The sequence below is a fragment of the Mirounga leonina genome, unplaced genomic scaffold (assembly GCF_011800145.1).
Source record: "Mirounga leonina isolate KUSES-001 unplaced genomic scaffold, KU_Mleo_1.0 Mir_93, whole genome shotgun sequence".
NCBI lineage: Eukaryota > Metazoa > Chordata > Mammalia > Carnivora > Phocidae > Mirounga > Mirounga leonina.
This window is the reverse complement of record NW_023270854.1, coordinates 55,843,855-55,867,722: the sequence shown is the minus strand read 5'-3', so window position 1 is coordinate 55,867,722 and position 23,868 is coordinate 55,843,855. Positions and strand designations below refer to the sequence as shown.

Below are 23,868 nucleotides of genomic sequence, written 5' to 3'. Positions count from 1 at the left end.
AAATATTAAGGGGGGGTTCTATAAAAGGAGAAAGACCCCAAGAGTGATCTACAACAGAAATTTACAGGGACAATCTATAAAAACAACGTCTTCACAGGCAACATGATGACAATTAATTCATACCTTTCAATAATCACTCTCAACGTGAATGGCATAAACGCTCCCATAAAACGGCACAGGGTTGCAGATTGGATAAAAAGACAGGACCCATCCATATGCTGTCTACAAGAGACTCATTTTGAACCTAAAGATACATCCAGACTGAAAGTGAAGGGATGGAGATCTATCTTCCATGCCAGCAGACCTCAAAAGAAAGCTGGGGTAGCAATTCTTATATCAGACAAATTAGATTTTAAACCAAAGTCTGTAATAAGAGACACAGAAGGACACTATATCATTCTTAAAGGGTCTATCCAACAAGAAGATCTAACAATTGTAAATATCTATGCCCCCAACATGGGAGCAGCCATATACATAAGCCAACTGTTAACCAAAATAAAGAGTCATACTGATAACAATACGTTAATTGTAGGAGACCTCAATACTCCACTCTCAGCAATGGACGGATCATCTAAGCAGAAAATCAACAAGGAAACAAGAGCTTTGAATGATACATTGGACCAGATGGACCTCATAGATATTTACAGAACAGTCCACCCCAAAATAACAGAATACTCATTCTTCTCAAGTGCACATGGAACTTTCTCCAGAATAGACCATATACTGGGTCACAAATCAGGTCTCAACCGATACCAAAAGATTGAGATTATTCCCTGCATATTCTCAGACCACAATGCTCTAAAACTGGAACTCAATCACAAGAAAAAATTTGGCAGAAATTCAAACACTTGGAAGCTAAAGACCACTCTGCTCAAGAATGTTTGGGTCAACCAAGAAATCAAAGAAGAACTTAAACAATTCATAGGAAATCAATGAGAATGAAAACACATCGGTCCAAAACCTATGGGATACTGCAAAGGCGGTCCTAAGGGGGAAATACATAGCCATCCAAGCCTCACTCAAAAAAATAGAAAAATCCCGAATTCACCAACTAACTCTACACCTTAAAGAACTAGAGAAAAAGCAACAAACGACGCCTAAGCCACGCATTAGAAGAGAAATAATTAAAATTAGAGCAGAAATCAATGAATTAGAAACCAGAAACACAGTAGATCAGATCAACGAAACTAGAAGTTGGTTCTTTGAAAGAATAAGATCGATAAACCACTGGCCAGACTTATCCAAAAGAAGAGAGAAAGGACCCAAATTAATAAAATTATGAATGAAAGGGGAGAGATCACGACTAACACCAAGGAAATAGAAACAATTATTAGAAATTATTATCAACAACTATATGCTAATAAACTGAGCAATCTGGATGAAATGGAGGCCTTCCTGGAAACCTATAAGCTGCCAAGACTGAAACAGGAAGACATTGACAACCTGAATAGGCCAATAACCAGTAATGAGATTGAAGCGGTGATCAAAAACCTCCCAAAAAACAAGAGTCCAGGGCCTGATGGATTCCCTGGGGAATTCTACCAAACATTCAAAGAAGAAATAATACCTATTCTACTGAAGCTGTTTCAAAAAATAGAAACAGAAGGAAAGCTTCCAGACTCATTCTATGAGGCCAGCATTACCTTAATCCCCAAACCAGGCAAAGACCCCATCAAAAAGGAGAATTTCAGACCGCTATCCCTGATGAATATGGATTCCAAAATCCTCAACAAAATCCTAGCTAATAGGATCCAACAATACATTAAAAGGATCATCCACCACGACCAAGTGGGATTTATCCCCGGGATGCAAGGGTGGTTCAACATTCGCAAATCAATCAATGTGATAGAACACCTTAATAAGAGGAGGGAGAAGAACCATATGGTCCTCTCAACTGATGCAGAAAAAGCATTTGACAAAATACAACATCCTTTCCTGATTAAAACTCTCCAGAGTATAGGGATAGAGGGAACATTCCTCAAGCTCATAAAATCCATCTATGAAAAACCCACAGCGAATATCATCCTCAATGGGGAAAAGCTGAGAGCCTTTCCCTTAAGATCAGGAACACGTCAAGGGTGCCCACTCTCACCACTGTTGTTCAACATAGTACTAGAAGTCCTAGCAACAGCAATCAGACAACAAAAAGAAATAAAAGGTATTCAAATTGGCAAAGAAGAAGTCAAACTCTCTCTTTTCGCAGATGACATGATACTTTATGTGGAAAACCCAAAAGACACCACCCCCAAATTACTAGAACTCATCCAGCAATTCAGTAATGTGGCAGGATACAAAATCAATGCACAGAAATCAGTTGCTTTCTTATACACTAACAACGCACTGTAGAAAGAGAAATTAGAGAAACAATTCCATTTACAATAGCACCAAAAACCATAAGATACCTCGGGATAAACCTAACCAAAGAGGTAAAGGATCTATACTCTAGGAACTACAAAACACTCATGAAAGAAATTGAAGAAGACACAAAAAGATGGAAAAATATTCCATGCTCATGGATCAGAAGAATAAACATTGTTAAAATGTCTATGCTACCCAGAGCAATCTATACCTTCAGTGCCATCCCGATCAAAATTCCAATGACATTTTTCAAAATGCTGGAACAAACAATCCTAAAATTTGTATGGAATCAGAAAAGACCCCAAATCGCCAAGGAGATGTTGAAAAAGAAAAACAAAGTTGGGGGCATCACGTTGCCCGATTTCAAGCTATATTACAAAGCTGTGATCACCAAGACAGCATGGTACTGGCACAAAAACAGACAGATAGACCAATGGAACAGAATAGAGAACCCAGATATGGACCCTCAACTCTATGGTCAAATAATCTTTGACAAAGCAGGAAAAAACATGCAATGGAAAAAAGACAGTCTCTTCAATAAATGGTGCTGGGAAAATTGGACAGCCATATGCAGAAGAATGAAACTCGACCATTCTCTAACACCATTCACAAAGATAAACTCAAAGTGGATGAAAGACCTCAATGTGAGACAGGAATCCATCAAAATCCTAGAGGAGAACATAGGCAGTAACCTCTTTGACATCGCCCACAGCAACTTCTTTCAAGATACATCTCCAAAAGCTAGTGAAACAAAAGCAAAAATGAACTTTTGGGACTTCATCAAGATAAAAAGCTTCTGCACAGCAAAGGAAACAGTCAACAAAACAAAGAGGCAACCCACAGAATGGGAGAAGGTATTTGCAAATGACACTACAGATAAAGGGCTGGTATCCAAGATCTATAAAGAACTTCTCAAACTCAACACCCAACAAACAAATAATCCAGTCAAAAAGTGGGCAGAAGAGATGAACAGACACTTCTCTGAAGAAGACATACAAATGGCTAACAGACACATGAAAAAATGTTCATCATCATTAGCCATCAGGGAAATCCAAATCAAAACCACATTGAGATACCACCTTACACCAGTCAGAATGGCCAAAATGGACAGGGAAAGAAACAACAAATGTTGGAGAGGTTGTGGAGAAAGAGGAACCCTCTTACGCTGTTGGTGGGAATGCAAGTTGGTACAGCCACTTTGGAAAACAGTGTGGAGGTTCCTCAAAAATTTAAAAATAGAGCTACCCTATGACCCAGCAATTGCACTACTGGGTATTTACCCCAAAGACACAGATGTAGTGAAAAGAAGGGCCATATGCACCCCAATGTTCATAGCAGCGATGTCCGCAATAGCCAAACTGTGGAAAGAGCCGAGATGCCCTTCAACAGATGAATGGATAAAGAAGATGTGGTCCATATATACAATGGAATAGTACTCAGCCATCAGAAAAGATGAATACCCAACCTTTACATCAACATGGATGGGACTGGTGGAGATTATGCTAAGTGAAATAAGTCAAGCAGAGAAAGTCAATTATCATATGGTTTCACTTATTTGTGGAACATAAGGAATAGCATGGAGGACATTAGGAGAAGGAAGGGAAAATTGGGCCGGGGGAATTGGAGGGAGAGATGAACCATGAGAGACTATGGACCTGAGAAACAGGGTTTTAGAGGGGAGGGGGGAGGGGGGATTGGTTAGCCTGGTGATGGGTATTAAGGAGGGCACGTACTGCATGGAGCACTGGGTGTTATATGAAAACAATGGATTGTGGATCACTACATCAAAAACTAATGATGTATGGTGACTAACATAATAAAGTTAAAAACTACAAAAAAAAAAAAATAGACAAAATGCTCCAGGAGCTCATTCTTTAACATGTTTTGGTAGTCGTGCAAACAGTTGGCACGTGAACTCATCCCAGCTTATGCCCGCACCCCAGTCTGATTTCTTGGCAGTGGAGATGCGGCGAGGGAAGGTGGCCTTTCTCTGGGATTTGGGCTCCGGGTCAACGCGGTTGGAATTTCCAGACTTCCCGATTGACAACAACAAATGGCACAGTATCTATGTAACCAGGTAGTAGAGAAAGTTCTCTCCAAGTGTTTCTTTTTTTAAAGCTGTATCTTATACGTTTGCAACATGTTTGTCACATCATATAATAGTCTTTGAAACGTCGGGGAAGTCAGATTATAGTAAAAGCATAGTTGGTTTAGATTAACTATAGAAATAAGGGCTTTTTTTTCCTTATTACAGAAGAAATAAACTTTGTCACCAAAATCAACAATCAAAAGAAGAAAAAAGATAAAAATTGGTTACGTCTAGAATGTTAGGTCTAAAGCTGAGGTGGCTATCCCAGTAAATTGTGTTCTCCCCAGTAGAGGGGAGTGAGAAGCAACACAGTAGAAATCCCACATGGCAGGTGTGGTATGTACATAGAAGAGGAAAGAAGGCAAGGATCCAAAATTCAGACACAAAGCAAAATTCTTCCTTATAAAACCTCTCTCTAGTGGTAACTCCTTTTAAGCAGGTTTAGGTATTTTTACTTTTTCATAATACTATGGTTTGTTGTTGCTGGAAATTCTTGTCTTTTGCTTTGTTATTTATGGAAATGGAGTAATACTGAAGGCAGTAGACTGTTTCAAATAGAGTTGACTCATTATTTGTAACTGGTTTAAGCAAGAAGGTAGCACGATGCAATTTATGACCTAGAAGACCTTCTCCACAAGGCTTTGCGACTAAACTGGGGGCAGGGTGGGCAAGATTGGAAGAGGGAGATCAGTGGGGGGGCCCGCTGCAGGGAACATGGGCAGAAGCAGCTGGAGGCTGCCTAGAAATAGATGCGTACATACACTGACAGACTCGGACTTCTGAAAGTGTTCTTTTTGCAATTCTTTGTGACCCTTAGATTTGGAAACGTTGGTTCATTGAGTGTAAAGGAAATGAGCGCAACTCAAAAGCCACCAACAAAAACAAGTAAATCCCCTGGAACAGCGAATGTTCTGGATATAAACAACTCAACGCTCATGTTCGTTGGAGGGCTTGGAGGACAGATCAAGGTAACTTTCCAGACATTCATCTGAACGGGACTGACAGGCTGCTTTTACCTAAAACTAGTGTGCTTAAATTATTGAATATATCCCAGGTAGATGAATATATCCCAGGTAGATGATTATTTTGCTTAATGACAGTCAATTTGCAGAGTTGGGCTGGTTTTATAAAGCAAAGGATCCTGTCAAATAAAGATCATAAATGAAAAAGAAGCCAATGTTCCGTTTTGCTATTTGAGTTTCTTTTCTAGGACTGAAACAGGAAATTCAGTATTCTGCATTCATTTCTGTAATTTCTCTTATTGCTATTCTGACTCCAGTGGTAGAATAATGGTGATTAGTGTTTAGCACCAGAGCCAGTGGGATTTATTTTATTATACCCATTATCCCCTTACCGGATCAAGTTGAGTCACCTGGATTTGGTTGCTCTAAGAGTAAGGGTGTCAGTCCCAGCCAGGCCCTCACCACTGACCAACATGCTCTGAGCCTGTTTCCTCACCTGTAAAGGGGCTTCTCTCCAGGGACCCTGGTAACCCAGGTGATCTTTAAGATCCTGTCTGGTTATCACTCGTTCTACGATTCCACTTAATACTTGGGAGAAAATCCAGTGATCACAACCCAGCCATTTTTCTGGATGTTGTTTTCTCAGACTTTGGATGTTAAATTTGAGCTCCCAGGAAGGAGTTTTGTGTGCACGGAGAATGCATTCCTTTCCCTGATCCATGTGGCTGTGTTTGTTTTGTTTGTTTATATTAGAAGTCTCCCGCTGTGAAGGTTACTCATTTTAAAGGCTGCATGGGAGAGGCCTTCCTGAACGGACAGTCCATCGGCCTGTGGAACTATATTGAACGGGAGGGCAAGTGCCATGGCTGCTTTGGAAGGTAACGGGCCCCACAATTTACTACACGGTGTCATTCACATCCAAGAGCTGCTTAGAGAATTCACATGCCCATCACGGTGGCACAGAGTTTGTCATGTCGGTCGTGATAGGTCATTTACTAATAGGAGCATGGGCATCATTTTTAACCTTAATTTAAGAGGTAGTTTTCACCGTGTCTCGTATGCTTTCATCATGGATCATACCACTGAGAAGCATCACACATCCTCTCCAACCACCTTCTGTCTCAGAGAGCCGCAGGGAAATCTTAGGGAAATCACTGTACATCTTTATTTTGAAAATATCTCCAAGGATGAGGATTTTGTTTGTGCTGCCAGTTTTTATAGATAAGTAGTTTCCCATTCTTAAATTCTAGAATCCTAGAAATTAAATGCCTTTGGCAATGGAGAACAACTACCTGACATTGTTTGGCAGATATTGATATATAATAGCAGGCATTTAATAATCTCACTGAGCTCAACAGCCCCCGTTTTACTTTCTAAAAAAATAACTGCAACCCCAGAAGTATACAAGACTCGTTTTCTAGCGCTTTCATAATTAAGACAATAGATTGCCTCTGCCATTAGAGAAATGTAACATCTGATATAATTCTGTCATCTAGGGCGCCTGGGTGGCTCAGTTGGTTAAGCGACTGCCTTCAGCTCAGGTCATGATCCTGGAGTCCCTGGATCGAGTCCCGCATCGGGCTCCCTGCTCAGCGGAGGGTCTGCTTCTCCCTCTGACCCTCTTCCCTCTCGTACTCTCTGTCTCTCATTCTCTCTCTCAAATAAATAAAATCTTTAAAAAAAAAAAAAATTCTGTCATCTAATGGGCTGCTCTGTCCAGATAGATACCTGCAATTAACACTGAGCTGTGACAAGATCAGTTGAAAGCAACTCCCATTACATTTAGAAACGTGGGCGAGTTTTCATTTTGTTACTGTCAGATCTGTTTTCTCTTAGGGCTCATAGCTTGGGATTTCAAAAAGGTTTGAGCCTTTTATTTGCTGCTGTCCCTTGACTTTGCTTGCTTTCAAAGTCATGACCAGAAGCTTGGTTATTGGAGCCTTATGACTGAAAAAAATATTAGCTTTGGAGTCTCAGTTTCTCAGTCTCCCTCTCCTACCAAATCCCTCTCAGTGACTTTGTAATAAGTCATTTCACCTCATGGAGACTTGGCTGCTTCTTCCAGAAAAGGAAAATGAAAATCCTGTTGTCCTACCTCCCAACACTGGTGATGAGCACTTATCATGATATATGTGAAAATACTCGATAAATTTGAGACACTGCACCAGTGTTCACCTCTGATCTTCCTGCAGTCACAGTCTGTTGCTTTTTAGGTGGACATCTCAGAATTATTTGCTTGACAATAAATGTGTGAAACCCAAGGTTTTGTAATTGGCAAGTGAGATCAAAAATGATAATGACACCAGGTCTAGAACTCTAGGAGCAGAGAACTCCCCATCACTTTTTCCTCCAGCTGTTTTTTTAGCAGGGAGGTTTCCCCAGCAATTTAGTGATTCTAACTTGAAAATTGTCCTGACCCCTGGACTCTGGGCCCCACATTGACCCCAGATCATGAATCTTACTTGTGGAAAGTAACAGAGTAACTTACTTAACAGAGCTCGAAAATTTCTAATATGGAAAATGTCCCCCTACTTTAGCTGTTATAGTATCCCCAATTTCACCCATCATTTTCAGGGTTATTTTAAAACCTCTGGCCTTGAATTGCAGCAATGAGGGAATTGAATGACTGCTAGCTCTTCTCCTCTTTTGTTGGAATGAGGAAGTCAGTTGTCTATGTGGCCTTTCTTCTTCAAAGAGAAGAAAAACCTCCCACCACATGTCCAACCCCTGAGACCCCCAGCAGAACATGAAGGTTGCCACAGACCAAGAGGAGGGATTAGCGGGTACTTCCATCCTCCTGACCCTATTCCTGGAACTGGCTTTTTTGGTAGAGGGCTGACCACCCAGCTGAACCTTAGGGCCAGACTGACTGATTAGCTCAATCAAAAGTTTGATTAAATGTTTTTCTGAGTACCGAACAAATCAGCTGGCTATCCTTACATTGACTACTGTATCTAAAGTATGCTTTTTGAAAGAACACTAGTTTGATAGGATATTAATAGATACTTTTTTCTTAAAAAAAAAAAGATTTTATTTATTTATTTGACACAGAGAGAGAGAGCACAAGCAGGGGGAACAGCAGAGGGAGAGGGAGAAGCAGGCTCTCCGCAGAGCAGGGAGCCTGATGCAGGACTCGCTCCCAGGACCCTGAGCTCATTACCTGAGTTGAAGGCAGACGCTGAACCCACTGAGCCACCCAGGTGCCCCTAGATACATTTTTCTAAGTGGGGGTAGAAGGTGTGTCCTGACCATAAATGGTTAGGAAGCCCTTAGTTAAACAGTTAAGTACACTTCCTTATTGTGAGGCCATGAGAGCCTCTAATACGCTAACACGCACTAACCGTGTCCTCAGGACAGGTGGAGTTGCAGCATTCCCAAACTCACCTGGTCCCCAGCTTTTTAAAAAGCAGCATTTCAGAGTTGCTTATGTTCCATAGAACATACAGTGGCAGGTGCAGAGACAGACAAGCTGGCGCTCTCTGCCCGTGTTTGTAAATTGATTTGTCTTCATTTTAGGCAACCTCCCCTACTTATTAGACGAAGACTTTAGCTTTGAATTAACAAACTAATTCTAGGAAATGAACCACTTTTAGCAGACTGGTGATTAGAATTCAATGTGCTTTTGACCTTTTTGTGTAATCTGCCATTATTAGATCATTAGTGTGGTCCATTGATGTCCTTTAGATTTAAAAAATGATTTTCTCAGTATGAACATTTACCTTTGACTTATATTACCAAGTAAATGAACTGAAATTTTTTTTTGCTTTTTTATTCCTCTTTGAATATATGTTTATAATTATGAACGATCTCTTAAATTCTTAAAGGATATTATAAAATAAGCAACGGATTCTAACAGTTTTCATCTAAATATGGAAAAAGCCTTTTTATTAGCAGGTCTTTATTCTTGTATTAGTTATGAGTGGCTGTTGCGACAGGCTGTGTCGGGACCTTTGGGACAGACCGTCACCTGTGTTCTGGGCCCCCTGCTAGCTGTTGGCGATGTCAGCGTTAGTCACAGGAGGTGATCTCCTCCAACATCTCCTGGTCTCTAGGAGAGACACCTGTGGGAGCACAGAGGTGGTTCTCTGCGCTGCAGCGAGTGGAGGCACAGGTGAAGTGGCTTCAGAGGCCCGGGGTCCAGGCAGGACCCCGCTCACTCTCGTAGAGCTGCCCCGAGTGCTGATGGGTAGTACAGCAGGCGTGACCCCCTGGCATGAGAGCTTGCATCAGAGGTTTAGTGATTCTTAACGGCTCACTGCGCTGAGAGCTGGGGAGCGAGGGTTGCTTTGGCAGTGCAGCTTTCATTTGTCCCAGAGTCCCTTGCCTGGGCAGGGGCCGGGAACTGCCTTCCTGTGGCCCACCTGGGAACAGGCACCTGGGCTCAGTGGTGAGGCTTGTGGGCCTCGTGGTTATAGAACGGAAGCATGGCCACAAGGGGACAAGCCCCAGAAGAGTGTCATTGACCTGGGAGCAAAACCTCAGGAGGTGCGCCTTCAAACATGGTTTCATTTGAATGTGTCCCTCTTTGTGGCCACTGCATGTGGCCAGGCCCTGCTGCTGGAGAGAAGCCAGAAGCAGAGCATTCCCATTCTCGAGAACAGAGAACTCACGAGCTCTGGAGAGGGACAAAGCATGCACAGCAGGACAAGACAGATTTCTGGAGTTTTGTTTGAAACCTGGTTTCTCCATTATCTTGGGTGTGGCCTTGGACAAGATATTTAATCTTTGAGGCTCAGCTTTTTTTTTTTTTAACTGTTCTTTTATTTTTTTTATTATGTTATGTTATGTTAATCACCATACAGTACATCATTAGTTTTTGATGTAGTGTTCCATGATTCATTGTTTGTGCATAACACCCAGTGCTCCATGCAGAACATGTCCTCTTTAATACCCATCACCAGGCTAACCCGTCCCCCACGCCCCTTCCCTCTAGAACCCTCAGTTTGTTTCTCTGAGTCCATAGTCTCTAATGGTTCATCTCCCCCTCCGATTTCTCCCCTTCATTCTTCCCCTCCTGCTATCTTCTTACAAAAAAAAAAAAAAAAAAAAAAGAGGCTCAGCTTTTAATAGGCAAAATGGTGACCCTTCAGGCAACTTTGAACAAAGCAGAATAATCAGAGCTAACTGGAGTGAACATTTAAGTACCAAGCACTGTTTAATTAAGAACTTTACATGTATTAAATCATGTATAGCCCTTCCTGAGAGCTTCTATTATTTTCCTTATTTTATAGATGAAGGCAATGAAGCACAGAGACATTAGGTAACTTTCCTGAGTTCTCACAGCTAGTAAATGGGGAGACAGGGATTTGAACCCCAGCAGTCTCGTTCTAGAGTCTGTGTGCTTAGCCGCATGAAACTGTGACCAGCCAAGAGACAAAGCAATGGAACATGCCTGCGCAGGAAGTCACAGGTTTCAGAATGAAATAATAGAGAATTCAGCCATAGCTTCTTCATGCAGAGTGCATTTCCTTTAAGTTATACTTCTAAGAGATGTCAAAAGACCGAAATCTTTGGAAAAAGCAGGACTGTGGGAAGCTATCAATTTGAAACCTCGGGTTTCACAAAGCACTGCTATTTTTGTTAATGGAAACAGTGTCACCGTTTGGTTACATGTCCTGCTTGGAGATGTGGCACTGAGTTTGGGTATTATGCCTTCAACTGGGAAAAGTGCAAATTCATATTCTCCCCCAAAACACCCGAATCCAGGTTTCACTGTGAAGCCCAGAAACGTGTTTTTAAAATGTATTAGGATATATTCCAGGTAAACTTACTTTGTACTTGAAGAATGAATAAAGTCAGCCTTTTGAGGTATGGGGGCAACCAGAAAACACACTGACCTGAGGAGTACTGAGGTCTACTTTAAATAACTTTGTTGTAAGCTCATCCTGCAGCTTTTGAGATTTTCATTGTTGTCAATGATTTTTTTTTTGGTAAAATGGTCCTTCTGCTATATTAGTACATATTTGTTTTCCATCATTATTCCAGGTTAGCTGAAGAATTGCTTAAAACCAGCAGAAGGTGATAAAATGTTAATATAAAAAATTACTCCGAAAGCTTTGGAATTAAGAAAGGACGGTGACATTAAAGGAAATCAGAACAAATGAAAATCTACTTGCTAAGTAGAAATATTTATAGCAGTTATCCATCCTTTGAAGACCTTTCTTCTTACTACAGTGAACACTGCCTACATTAACTTTCTTTCCCTTAGAAAGCAACTGGCATTTGTCTTGCATACTCATGGCAACATATTTTAAGATATGACTTACACCCGTTATCAAATTATGGAAATAATAGCTCTACCATAATGTTTGTGAGGGGAAGCCCTCAGGAAAGGTATCGTTTCTTCTCTTTAAGCACCTTCCTGAGAATAGATTGTGTTTCATCTACTCTGCTTTGCAGCCCCCAGAATGAAGACTCTTCCTTCCATTTTGATGGGAGTGGGTATTCGGTCGTGGAGAGAACGCTCCGGGCTACGGGGACTCATATAATTATGCTTTTTAGTACATTTTCACCCAATGGTCTTCTTCTCTACCTCACTTCAAATGGCACTGTAAGTATATACAGTGAAATTGCTATAAGGATATTTATGTTTAATGACTGCTTTATGAGCATATACAAATATAAGATATACATACGTATGCCATACTGTTTCCCCATTTTAAATATTTATTATGTTATAAATTCACTGGAGAACCATTGCAAAATACAGGAGAGCACCAAGTAGAAAAGAGCCATCCTATCATTTATAGATTATCAATGATACTTGTTATTAAATTTTGACTTTCCTCTATCTTGTTCCATGTTACTCTGATCACTGTGGCCTTCTTTGAATTCCATCTACAGGACTTTAATGTTATTTTTATCCTATTGTGGGGGTGATTTCTCTCAATCTTCTAGTTTTATTTGTAGGACTGGCCCATTTGTCGATCTAAATGAAGAAGATACAAAGATTGCACTTCTCTTACTATAGATTTTGGCAATAGTGTGTTTCTCTCCTTTATATCTGTGTAGTATTCTAGAAAGTCTTCCCAGATACTTCAGTTTCCAACAGAGACCTCTGACTGTTGGGCCAGATCCAGTTTTCGGAGTTTGACTTTGGAAGGTTTCTACCATCCACAACTTGAAAGGAAAGGGCATCTGTGAGAACGATATAGCCCTGGGTAACTCTTTTCTCTTCTTCACAGAAAGACTTTTTATCCATCGAGCTGGTGCACGGCAGAGTCAAAGTTACAGTTGACCTGGGTTCAGGACCTCTTGCCCTTATTACAGACAGACGCTATAACAACGGAACCTGGTACAAAATCGCCTTCCAGAGAAACCGAAAGCAAGTTAAGTACACAGAAGGGCAATGAGATGTTACAGGTCACCCTTGTAGGAACAGAAATCCTTCCAAAATCAGGGACACCGGAGTGGCTCAGTAGGTTAAATGTCTGACTCTTGATTTTGGCTCAGGTCATGGTCTCGGGGTTGTGAGATCGAGCCCTGCATTGGGCTCTCCACTGGGCATGGAGCCTGCTTGGGATTCTTTCTCTCCCTCTCCCCCTTCTCTCTTGTCTCTAAAAACTTAAAAAAAAGAAAAGAAAGAAAGAAGGGAGGGAGGGATTGAGGAAGGAAGGAAGGAAGAAAAAAAGAAATCCTTCCAAAATCAGCAGTCTTTATTTACTTTAGCTTCTTGGGTACTCTTGAATGATATTCTGATAGAGAGCCATTGTTTTCTCTGAAATACTAAATGCCAGGATTCAGCTGGGGGAATATTAGAATTCTATTTTTTTTATGGTTTCCAAGTGTATTATGTAACATTAAATACTGTATTGGAATCAAAGATCAAATCCATTCTCTTTCCTGCCACATACATACTGCTGTCATTCAGTGATATGTATTCTGGATTCATTGACTTTTGTACAGAGGATTTTCATGTGTCCTTTAATAGTCAAGAATACTCCCTGGTCAAATGTGCAGAATGTGAAAGAATTTATAAAGAAAGAACTTATAAGTGAACTTTGTTTTTACCTTAATGTAGAAAATGATTTTCATTTTCTTGTCTCTTCTTTTTAGGAATCCTAGCAGTTATTGATGCATATAACACCAATTATAGAGAAACCAAGCAAGGTGAAACTCCAGGAACATCTTCTGACCTCAATCGTCTAGATAAAGATCCAATTTATGTGGGTGGATTACCTAGGTCAAGAGTTGTAAGGTATATCACATGCCATAATTATGCCCATAATTGCCAGATGTGTTAGCTTCCTAGGGCTGCCATAACAAGGCACCACAAGCCAGGGGACAGACAACAGAAGTGTGCTCTCTCACAGCCCTGGAGGCTACAGGTCCAAAATTAGGGTGTCAGCAAAGCTGCTTCCTTTGGAGGGCTGTGAGAAAGAATCTGTTTCATGCCTCGCTCCTAGCTTCTGGCAACTTCAGGCATTCCTCAACTTATAGATAACATCTCCGTGTCTTATTACCTTGTCTTCCCTCTGTGTGCGTCTCTCTGTGTCCAAATATCCCTTTTATAAGGATACCGGTCCTATTGGAACCACCCTTAATGCCCTCATCTTAACTTGATTACATTTGTAACGACCTTATTTCCAAATCAGGTCACACTCACAGGTACTGGGGGTTAGGACTTCATCTTTTGTGGGGGACAAATTTTAACCCATACCATCTGCCTTGATTCAAACCACTGTCATATTAATTGGGAGGTAAAGAAACCCTTCTGCAGTAAAATTAATGATTTTTCTATTTGTTGCCTTTAGAACATCTAGAAATCATTACTAATTGTTACTAATATTATATAGTATTTGGAGACCCCATTTTCCATCACAAGTTGTTCTCCTCACTAGAGATTTTAGTAGAATCTTTTTTAGGGCAAAAAAATCATGCTCTCTGCAGACTTGTCTGGATTTCCCCTTTGTGTGATGAGAATGAATAATGTATGTGAAAGCTGAAAGACCAGCATCAGGAAGGTAGAAGAAAGATGGCAGAGGAGGCAATGAAATCGTTTTGTAACACTGATTCATGTTTAGCTTTGTGACTTTACTTTAATAATTGACATAAGCTTTCTGTGGGTCATTGTCCTCAGTTTTGTAATTTTGGATTGGACAAATTAAGCCCTAAGTTTCTTTCACACCATTAAAAAAAAAAAAAAAGTCCTATATGAAAGGCCAGCAGTCAAGGCAAGATGGATTCCAGGGAGTGGGATTATCAAATGTCCAGACTGAGTCGCCCAACCCAGTGGTCTTCAGGTAAGTTAGTAGCACTATCCCATCTTCCAGCTGAGTTCTTGCACGGAATCCTAATAAGCCATATGCAAGTGCAGCCACTCTGGGTGCTGTAAGTTGAGCAGCCCAGATCCACTCCTCACCCCTTCTCTTTGCCAGAAAGTTCCAAGGAACACAGTTTACCACCACAGTCGCCACACCCCTAGCCCATCTTGGAAATAAATTAAACTTCAGGGGAGTTGGTCACTTGCCCCAGGTCTTACCCCTCTGCCAAGATGGAGCCAGAACTGGAAGCCGGTCTCCTAATCCCAGATTCCAGATAACGTTTCCTCACATGGTGGCAGCAGGGGTGGATGCTCCTATAGCAACAAGCTGTGTCACAGCTCATCTGTACTGGACCTAAATGGACACCATGTAGACACTGGAGAAAAGGTCCCATTTTCTAGGAGGATATCCCAAATCACAGACTTTTATGCTAGAAGGAGCTTTGGGTATCTATCAAGGCCAGCCTCCTCATTTACAAAGGAAGAAACTAAGATCCAGAAAGGTCGAAATCTGTCCTAAATCAAGTAGTTGCCTACTGGTCTACAGCTCATTGCTCAACACAGAGGGAGAGAAACATGAGATGAGACCCTAACTGGAAACCATGTGACTTCCAAGTTCTCCTGTGACTAGTTGATGTTTCAGAGTATAGCTTGGAGATGTTCAGTCATCTCCATATTTGGGAAATGAGAGCTTGATTACATGACAGCCTCACCCCAGCCAGCAGTGTGGCAACTTCTGTTAAGAAAAATATGGTACTGATTTGGAGTCAAAGAAATGAAGATTTGGATAATCCTAGACTTCACCAAATGCAATTATTTCCTTCAGGACAAAGCTCACGACTGTGTAGTTGGACAACGGCCAGTGACTTCTGTAGCCATGTGATCCTAGGAAATAACACTGTCCACACTTGCTTCCATGGGAGGCTTATGTCCATGTCTACCCTACATGAAACCTGGATTTCAGTCTGTGTGCCATTTTTTTTCTTTATGACTGTGTACTGTCTTTCATAATTGGCCTGTGTTTTAAACTGCAGTGACTATACTTTTCCTTAAAATATTAAACATTTTATCTAGGTAGCCATCTAGCTAGAATTAGCAATTCTAACTCACTGAATTCAACCCCTTTCTTTGGTCCTAAGGAGAGCATTCATTTGACCTGAAGTCTTCACCATCAGTATCCTTCTTAGAGACCTAGACATTTCTGCAGAATGAGATATAGAAGCAGCTCTTCTTTACTTGTAGATCTATTTTTATTTTTATTCCTTCTTTCAAAAATGGAGTTATAAAAGGCAAATTTTGTTCTCATGCCTTCCCCACAGGAAAGGTGTTACCAGCAAAAGCTATGTGGGCTGTATCAAAAACCTGGAAATATCCAGATCAACCTTTGATTTACACAGAAATTCCTATGGCGTGAGAAAAGGCTGTATACTAGAGGTGGGAAGCATTTTATTAATATTGGAATGAGTTTCTATAAATGTCCACTGACTTACCAATATAGTGAGGTAACAAAATCTAAGCCGGGAGTGGGGGGAGGATGGGAAAGGGATGATGGGGAGACCTGCAGTAACCCCCACTACGGGCGATGCAGCATTCAGTTGGGCCTGATGGTGCTCCTTCCTCTCTTTTGTGACCAGCCTATCCGAAGTGTTAGCTTCTTGAAAGGCGGCTACATTGAACTGTCACCCAAGTCTTTGTCACCAGAATCGGAATTGTTGGTCACATTTGCCACCAAGAACAGCAGTGGCATCATCCTGGCTGCCCTGGGCAGGCAGGGGGAGAAGCAGGGTCATCTGCAGGCCCATGGGGTGAGTAGCTCAAATGCTATTGCTATTCAGTCAGGAGCTAAGGAAGGAAATGACTTCGAGAAACACTAGGTGGAAAATGACTTAGTCATGAACATTTATTGTAGTTGTGTGGCCAGTTTGAGTGTGCATTTCAGTGAGTAGGAGTTACACTGCTGAATGTCTTTTCCCTATGAATCAGGGATTTCTCTGTTACACAATCCATTTTCCTTGTCTAGCTACTGAGAAGAAAGATACTTGCTGTCTACCTCTAATTCTTTTCAAGCTCATTCAGATGGCACAAACTGAGCTTTTTTCCACGTTACAGTTGTTACTCTTTATTCTAAGGCTAAGACAGTAAATCCTTAAGTTCTGTAGAGTCTCTTAGTATACTGCTCCAGGAAGCACAATCTTCCTTATCTACAAATAGGATTGAAAGAGAAATGTGGCCTGTGATAAATACAGTGGGCCAGCGGAAGAAAGTTGGTTTTCCATATTTGTATTCCATTTTAAGAGCATAGATGATATTTAGCCTTTCCTTTGCTCAGATTTGCATATATCATGTAATCTGAAGGGGCTTTACCGAATGGTAATGTATTGTCTTAATGAAGTAGCGGCCACGTAAGTGCCGCTCGCAGCGTGCCGTCCTCTACCGCGCACGAGACTGTACAGACACTGCTGTATGATTATCACACCCACGCCACAGGCTGAATGCTGCCTCCTACATTTTGCTGAGGAGGAAATGGGTTCAGAGAACCTTGGTAACCTGCCCAAGGTCACCCAGCTGATCTAGGTCAGAGCCAGGACTGGAACACCAGTCTGCAGACCCCTCATGCCTCCCGAGCCACTTGGTGAAGATCTAACAATGACATAGTGGTGTATGGACTCCACCCATCTTTTCCTTTTTTTCCTAGTTGAGATGAAATTCATATAACATAAAAGTAACCATTTCAAAGTGAACTAAAAACTTCGTAGCATTTAATGCTTTCACAATGTTGAGAGGCCACCTCGGTCTAGTTCCAAAACATTTTTATCCCCCAAAAGAGAAGCCTGTGCCATGAAGCAGTCACTACCCATCCCTGGTAACCACCAGTCTTCTTTCTGAATCTATGAGTGAATTCCTCTGTTCTCTAGATTTCATAGAAATGGGTGCACACAGCATGTGATCTTCCATGTCTTCCACTTAGCGTGCTTTGGAGTTTCATCCACATTGTGGCAGGTGTCAGCACTTCATTTTTATGGCTGAATTGATACTCCGCTGTGTGTACACAGCATAATTTATTCACTGATGGACACTTGCGGTTGTATCTGTGTTTTGGCTATTATGAATAATGCTGCTATGAACAAGTATTCACGTACCAGTATTCATTTGAGTACCTTGAGTTCTTTTGAGTATATATACCTAGGAGTGGAATTGCTAGGTCACATGATAATTCTATGGTTCGCTTTTTGAAGAAATGACAGACTGTTTTCCTCCACCATTCTCAATAGAACCATTTGCTAATGGGTTTGCTGCTATGTCAGTAACATGGTATGTGGTCATCCAAGGCTCACAAAGATATTGTGAGATACTCATATTCCAGTTCTGCTGGTGGAGCTATTTTCAATGTGGCAAAATAGTTCTCAGAGCTTTAATAATTTCCAAACTCTTCAGCCTTTTAATCTCACTTTTAGAAATGTTAGAAACAATTTCACAGGCAAAAAGTGTTATGTATGGTAACAAAAAATTGGAAACTAAATTTTTAACAATAAAAAATTGATCAATACTTATAATGTACCTATTTGTTGGCATATAATGTGGCAATAAAAAGTATGAAGGCTATGTAGAAATGGAAATTTTTGATATGGTTAGTGATATGAGCATAATGCCGAATGTAAGTTATATGAGCAAAGATTAGAAAGTCATATACAAAATATAAAAGAGTTGTGTCAGGGGCGCCTGGGTGGCTCAGTTGTTAAGTGTCTGCCTTCGGCTCAGGTCATGATCCCAGGGTCCTGGGATCGAGCCCCACATTGGGCTCCCTGCTCGACGGGAAGCCTGCTTCTCCCTCTCCTGCTCCCCCTGCTTCTGTTCCCTCTCTCACCGTCTCTGTGTCAAATAAATAAATAAAATCTTTAAAAAAAAAAAAAGTTGTGTAGATGGAGATAGTGATATTCTTAATAAATTGCTTATTTATTAATATTCCAACATTATCTTCATAAGATAATAATTTTAAAAATCACGTAGTAATATTTTTTTCTATCTGAAATCTCTTAGCAACCTTCCCAGCCCTTCTTTTCCATCACGCTGATTGGAGGCTACATTGAAGTGCATGTTAACTCTGGGGATGGAACCAGCCTGAGAAGAGCGCTCCTGCGTGCTCCCAAGGGCACGTATGGCGATGGACAAGAGCATTCCATTTCCTTGATAAGGACCGGGAGGTATTTGTGTACAAGGGCATGGTGACCTCACCAATAGGAACATTGTTAGGATACTCTTTGCAGTGAAATGATTGGGATGATTAGTATGAGGTCATGAGCATTCAGAGATTTTATAGCTCCATAATAATTCTGGAACCTTGCTAGAATACCTCCCTGGAAATTAATTTCATCTGCTTTGAAATAAGATATTTGTGGAATTTTCAAAATTGAAAAACGTTAACCTAGTAAAAAGACTAGGCTCTTTTCTGGGGCCTAGTCTACATTGTCTTAGATCAGAGTAATTCTGTGGCAAATAGTACCATAGTGTTAGTAAATAACATTGCATTAATACTAAAAAAGCAAATGGAAAAAACAGTAAATAGTAACATAGTAAACAGTAAAATATAAATAGTAAAATAGTAAGTAGTGTTATATCAACATCCCTATGTATTTCCCTCCAAAACTATAGACCAAATATTTTAAAAGCATGTTGGACATTTCATCACAGATAAAGTAAAAGAACAATAGCCTTCAAAAAGCAATTGAACTCAACAGTATTTAATAACACCTATTCATTTGGGGAGAATGTTCAATTGTAAGTTTTCATTTTCAAGATTCACCTTTTTATTCACATAGTGTCATGTTAAAAATTTATATTTCAGTATGAACTTTTCTCATTCAGTATGAACTTGTGGAATTATATATTAAAATAGACAGTTATGTTTCATTATATTTAAAAGCTTTTTTTTTTTCCCTCCTTTGACCTTTTAGAGTTATCACTGTCCAAATGGATGAGATGAATCCTGTAGAAATGAAGTTGGGCCCCTCAGCAGAAAGCAGGGCAATAAATGTATCCAAGCTGTACATAGGGGGGATTCCAGAGAGGGAAGGGACATCAGTGCTCAAGATGAGAAGATCATTCCATGGCTGTATCAAAAACCTGATCTTTAATATGGAGTAAGTATAACTGCTCTCAACATGTTTTTGCACTTCCTAGAAATCTTCTATTGCTGAGTACTGACACTGATCTATCTAATTTTGTTGTTTGAGATTGCCTAAAATCCTGTTTCTGAATAATAAGTGAACTCCATTGTTCTATCACAACAGTCACCCAAATGGATTTCATTGGATTAGAATGATGGATAGATCTGGTAATCCTAGAATTTAAAAAAAAAAAAAAAAACCACTGAACATTAGTTCGATAGGACCATCAATAAACATCAGAGGTCAAATACACTTTTGACCTGCATTTCAGGGAATAGAGAGATTTTGTGATGCAGGTTTCTTGCTGCCTTGAGCTCACTGCTTTAAGGAGCCTTTACAGCTGGGCTACTTGCAACTTCAGATTATTAATGGTTCCTCCTAAAACACGGACTGTCTAAGAACTGTTAGTCTGTTTCCTCTGGGGAGCTCACGATGAGGAAGAGAACTGTGCCCATGGGCGGTTACTTCTTCCTCACTCAGCCTCTGCCTAGGTAAGAGTGCTGGTGGGACAAAGGCTGTGCTATGAGCTGGAGGTGGGGGGGGGGGTGCGGAGCCAGAGTCTGCCTGGGAGAAACTGAGCATGTGCTGAGCGTCAGGAGACCGAGGTTCCCCTCCTAGCTGGGCTGCTGATTTTGCCTTGAGACCGCGAACAAGGACCTGGATCTTTGATGGTCACCGTGTCCTCTATAAAAGAATCTCTTAAGAGTCGTTGAAATTTAAAAGAATAAAACGGTATATTGGGTTTCAGCACAATTCTAATGTCAGAGCCTTGGTTTACTTATTTGTACAGTTGATTTATTTATTCACCCAGTTCTGTTTATAAATGTACCAACTGATCTGGCATCTTCTTCTTACTGAAAGCCATGAGGCCGGGAATTCCATAGGGCAGAAACGTTTCTGTGCTGTTCACAGCCATGTCCCCAGAAAGTGCCAAGAGGGTAGAGGCAGATGGGACATGTTGCAAGGGCTGCAGAGTAAAGGGAATTAGGACAAGTATACTTCATGACTTCCTGGCAGCTGTAAACCTGTCAGAAGGAAAGAAATGAGTGTTTGAGTGAGGCCAGTGTGTGCACTACTGTGAGCGCCAGAGCCAGTCTTTCCCTTGGCCCCGGCCCAGGCTGCAGGAGGGGCTGGTGGCACCTGAACTGGCTCTGGAGGGGTGGTAGCCAGGTGGACAACGTGGGGCAGGGGCAGCAAGAATCAAATGGGAGGATACCAATCGCCGTGAAGACGGTCAGCTTGGTTACCGTAAGAGTAAGAGATGAGCAGTTCGGCATGGATGTTAGTGCTCAAGAGTCAAATGACATTGGTTTATGTGTTGACTTGTAGTATCTTAATTTTGTAAACACTCTGTATCTAGACATTTGGATTTCACGAGTGCGGCTGGCAATGAACAGGTGGACTTGGATACCTGCTTGCTTTCAGAAAGGCCAAAGCTGGCTCTTCATGGAGAAGACAGTGAGCGCCTGCCACAGCCCCAGCCTTTACCAAGTCTGGTAAGAGGGGCTTTCCTTACTCTTTTTTTTTTTTTTTTTTAAATTCAGTTAGCCAACATATAGACCATCATTAGTCTCAGATGTAGTGTTTAGCAATTTTCAGTTGCATGTAACACCCAGTGCTCATCACATCCCATGCCCTCCTTAATGCCCACCCCCCATCTAGCGCATCCCCCACAAACCTCCCCTCCAGCAACTCTGTTCTCTATCATTAAGAGTCTCTTTTTTTCTCCCTTCCCATATGTTCATCAGTTTTGTTTCTTAAATTCCACATATAAGGGAAATCATATAGTATTTGTCTTTCTCTGACTTATTTCACTTAGCATCACTCTGTAGCTCCACCCAAGTCTTTGCCAATGGCAAGATTTCATTCTTTTTGACGGCTGAGTAATATTCCATTGCATATGTATTGACCAAATATTTTTAATGGCAGTTCTTAGTTTTCATTTTCTTTTCCCTTTTTTGATTTCTCCATTTCCTTGGTTAAAAGCATGCACTCTAAGTATGTAGATGGTAGTGCAGTCACGCAAAGAGCAGTACCTTCCAACCAGAGCCAACTGTTGAGTTCAAGCCAGCTCTCTTCTTGATAGCACCACCACACGCAACCCCCCGCCCCACGCAAGCCAGAAATATGAGTCTGATGCCTCATGTGGTTCGGACTCACTCTGTGGAGGGAGCTGTCAGACAGGATGCAGGTTCCCAAGCAGACCCCCTCCCACACGGGCTCCTCTCCACTTTACCTTGCTACTGCCCTGGAGGAATTAGAGACATCACCCTCAGAGACCCTGCCGGGCCAGGGGCCTGTGGGCACTTCCAGTTTCCTGGTGCACGTGCTGGAGCTGCTCCTGCAGCCGCTGATACCCTCTGGCCCTTCCCCTGATGAAAACTCAGGGGAATTTTAAGCAAACTTGAGTGGGACTGAGGTGAAAGACAGAAGCTCCAATTGCCTTCTCAGAGATAAAGAGATAGCAAGTAAATTATTTAAAGATTAAGTCTGTGCCAACACATATTTGTAGCTGTTGGTGTTCTGATCCAATTGCTTCAGAGAGGTTTTCATGGAAAAACTTGTGTACATGTTAGTGGTGGCCCTGGCTCTGTGTGGTGAGAGTCCATCTGCATCTCTTATAGGAACGGTGTGCTGTGGACAGAGCCCCAGAGTATATCCCCAGTGCTCACCAGTTTGGCCTCATGCAGAGCAGCCATTTCGTGTTGCCTTTCAATCAGCTGGCTGTCAGAAAGAGGTGGGTATTGTTCTAAAGTCTTTACTAGGCGTCTCCACTGAGAGATGGACCCGGGAGGTATTCTTCAGCAGCAAGAAGGCAGAGGACAAGAATGCAGCCTTTGTGCACAGTAGACGCTTCAGTGGGGTTCCTGTGGTTTGTCCTTACCCCTTCTGGTGAAGGCTGGTTGCTGCCTCTCTGTATGAATGTAGGAAAGTACACAGGTAGGTTATCTCTCTAAAGCACTCTTGTTCTAGAATCTCAAGTCCTCTGGATCTATCATCATCTGGACTTTCAACCCTACTCTATTGTAAGCACTTAATAATCTGATCAAATTGTCCCCCCAAACTCTCTCACTGTGCCCCTCAAACTCCCTGGTGCTTCACCAGTCTGCCCCCGATCCTTCTCGCTCTCACACCTCCTTGTCCCCAAGGACCTTTCCTTGGCTAAGCCAGTTCACATCCCTCAGAGAAGGCCTGGGACTGGTCAAGGTTCCTCCAGACTCCACATTCCTCCTCTTCTCCAAACTCTTCAGACTGTACCCATCATTACTGCCCCTTGTGATCACTGACCCCATCCCACTGGCTTCAGACCTTGACTCAGTGTCTTTGTTCCACAGCTCGGGCCATCTTTCTCCATGATTTCAACCACCCCACATCTGACCTTCCAAGTCCTCTGGTTCCTGTCTTTCAGAGGACTTTCCTCAGCCACCCTCTTCCCATGATCATACCCTGGCCTACTTTGTAAATACCCATCCCACCTCCAAAATCTCCATTTGAAGCATCCTATTAATCAACCCCCTCCTCCTCCTTTCTGCTGTTACTTTCCATCCCAGCAGCTCCTCAACTGCATCAAGACCTCAAAGCCCTCATGCTTTCTCACCACCACCTCCCTCTGCACCCCACGCAGCACAGTTTATCCCCAAACCAGATGGGCCTAGACCATTAATACCCGTGTTCCTTCATACACTGGCCCTGGGTAGAACTCCTACTTGGCTAATCCATGCCAGAACCCAAACTGGTGGTCAAGGCTGTAGAAGTGTGTATCTCTTTCTTCCCTGGTTTGACCTGAAGCCAGCAATTTCAGATGGAACCTCCAGATTACATGAGCAGCCAATACAGTTCTCTCATATGTTCATGCTTTTTTACTTCTCATAGCTTCTCTTATCTCAAAACTCTGTACATTCCCACAGCCTCTCTCCATGCCCCAGCCCATGACTGCCTCAGGGAACACAGAGAACTCCCTCATCTGTCCACTACCAAAAAGAGCACCCCGCCTCCCTGCCTCTGTCCCACCCTTGTACCTCTTCCCCTGCT

The 23,868-nt window shown here is 41.8% G+C and overlaps 1 protein-coding gene across 1 annotated transcript in view; it reads left to right on the top strand.

Annotated features, from left to right (window-relative positions):
- The window catches only part of LAMA1 (laminin subunit alpha 1), a 164,078-nt gene that overhangs the window by 131,753 nt on the left and 8,457 nt on the right, over positions 1-23,868 (top strand). The window contains exons 46-57 of the mRNA XM_034995743.1: positions 4,302-4,435; positions 5,265-5,415; positions 6,163-6,287; positions 11,809-11,959; positions 12,594-12,738; positions 13,465-13,606; positions 15,991-16,105; positions 16,306-16,476; positions 18,710-18,873; positions 19,624-19,809; positions 21,197-21,332; positions 22,461-22,573. Of these exons, the coding sequence (XP_034851634.1) occupies positions 4,302-4,435; positions 5,265-5,415; positions 6,163-6,287; positions 11,809-11,959; positions 12,594-12,738; positions 13,465-13,606; positions 15,991-16,105; positions 16,306-16,476; positions 18,710-18,873; positions 19,624-19,809; positions 21,197-21,332; positions 22,461-22,573 (1,733 nt within the window). The remainder of the gene's footprint in view (positions 1-4,301; positions 4,436-5,264; positions 5,416-6,162; positions 6,288-11,808; positions 11,960-12,593; positions 12,739-13,464; positions 13,607-15,990; positions 16,106-16,305; positions 16,477-18,709; positions 18,874-19,623; positions 19,810-21,196; positions 21,333-22,460; positions 22,574-23,868) is intronic.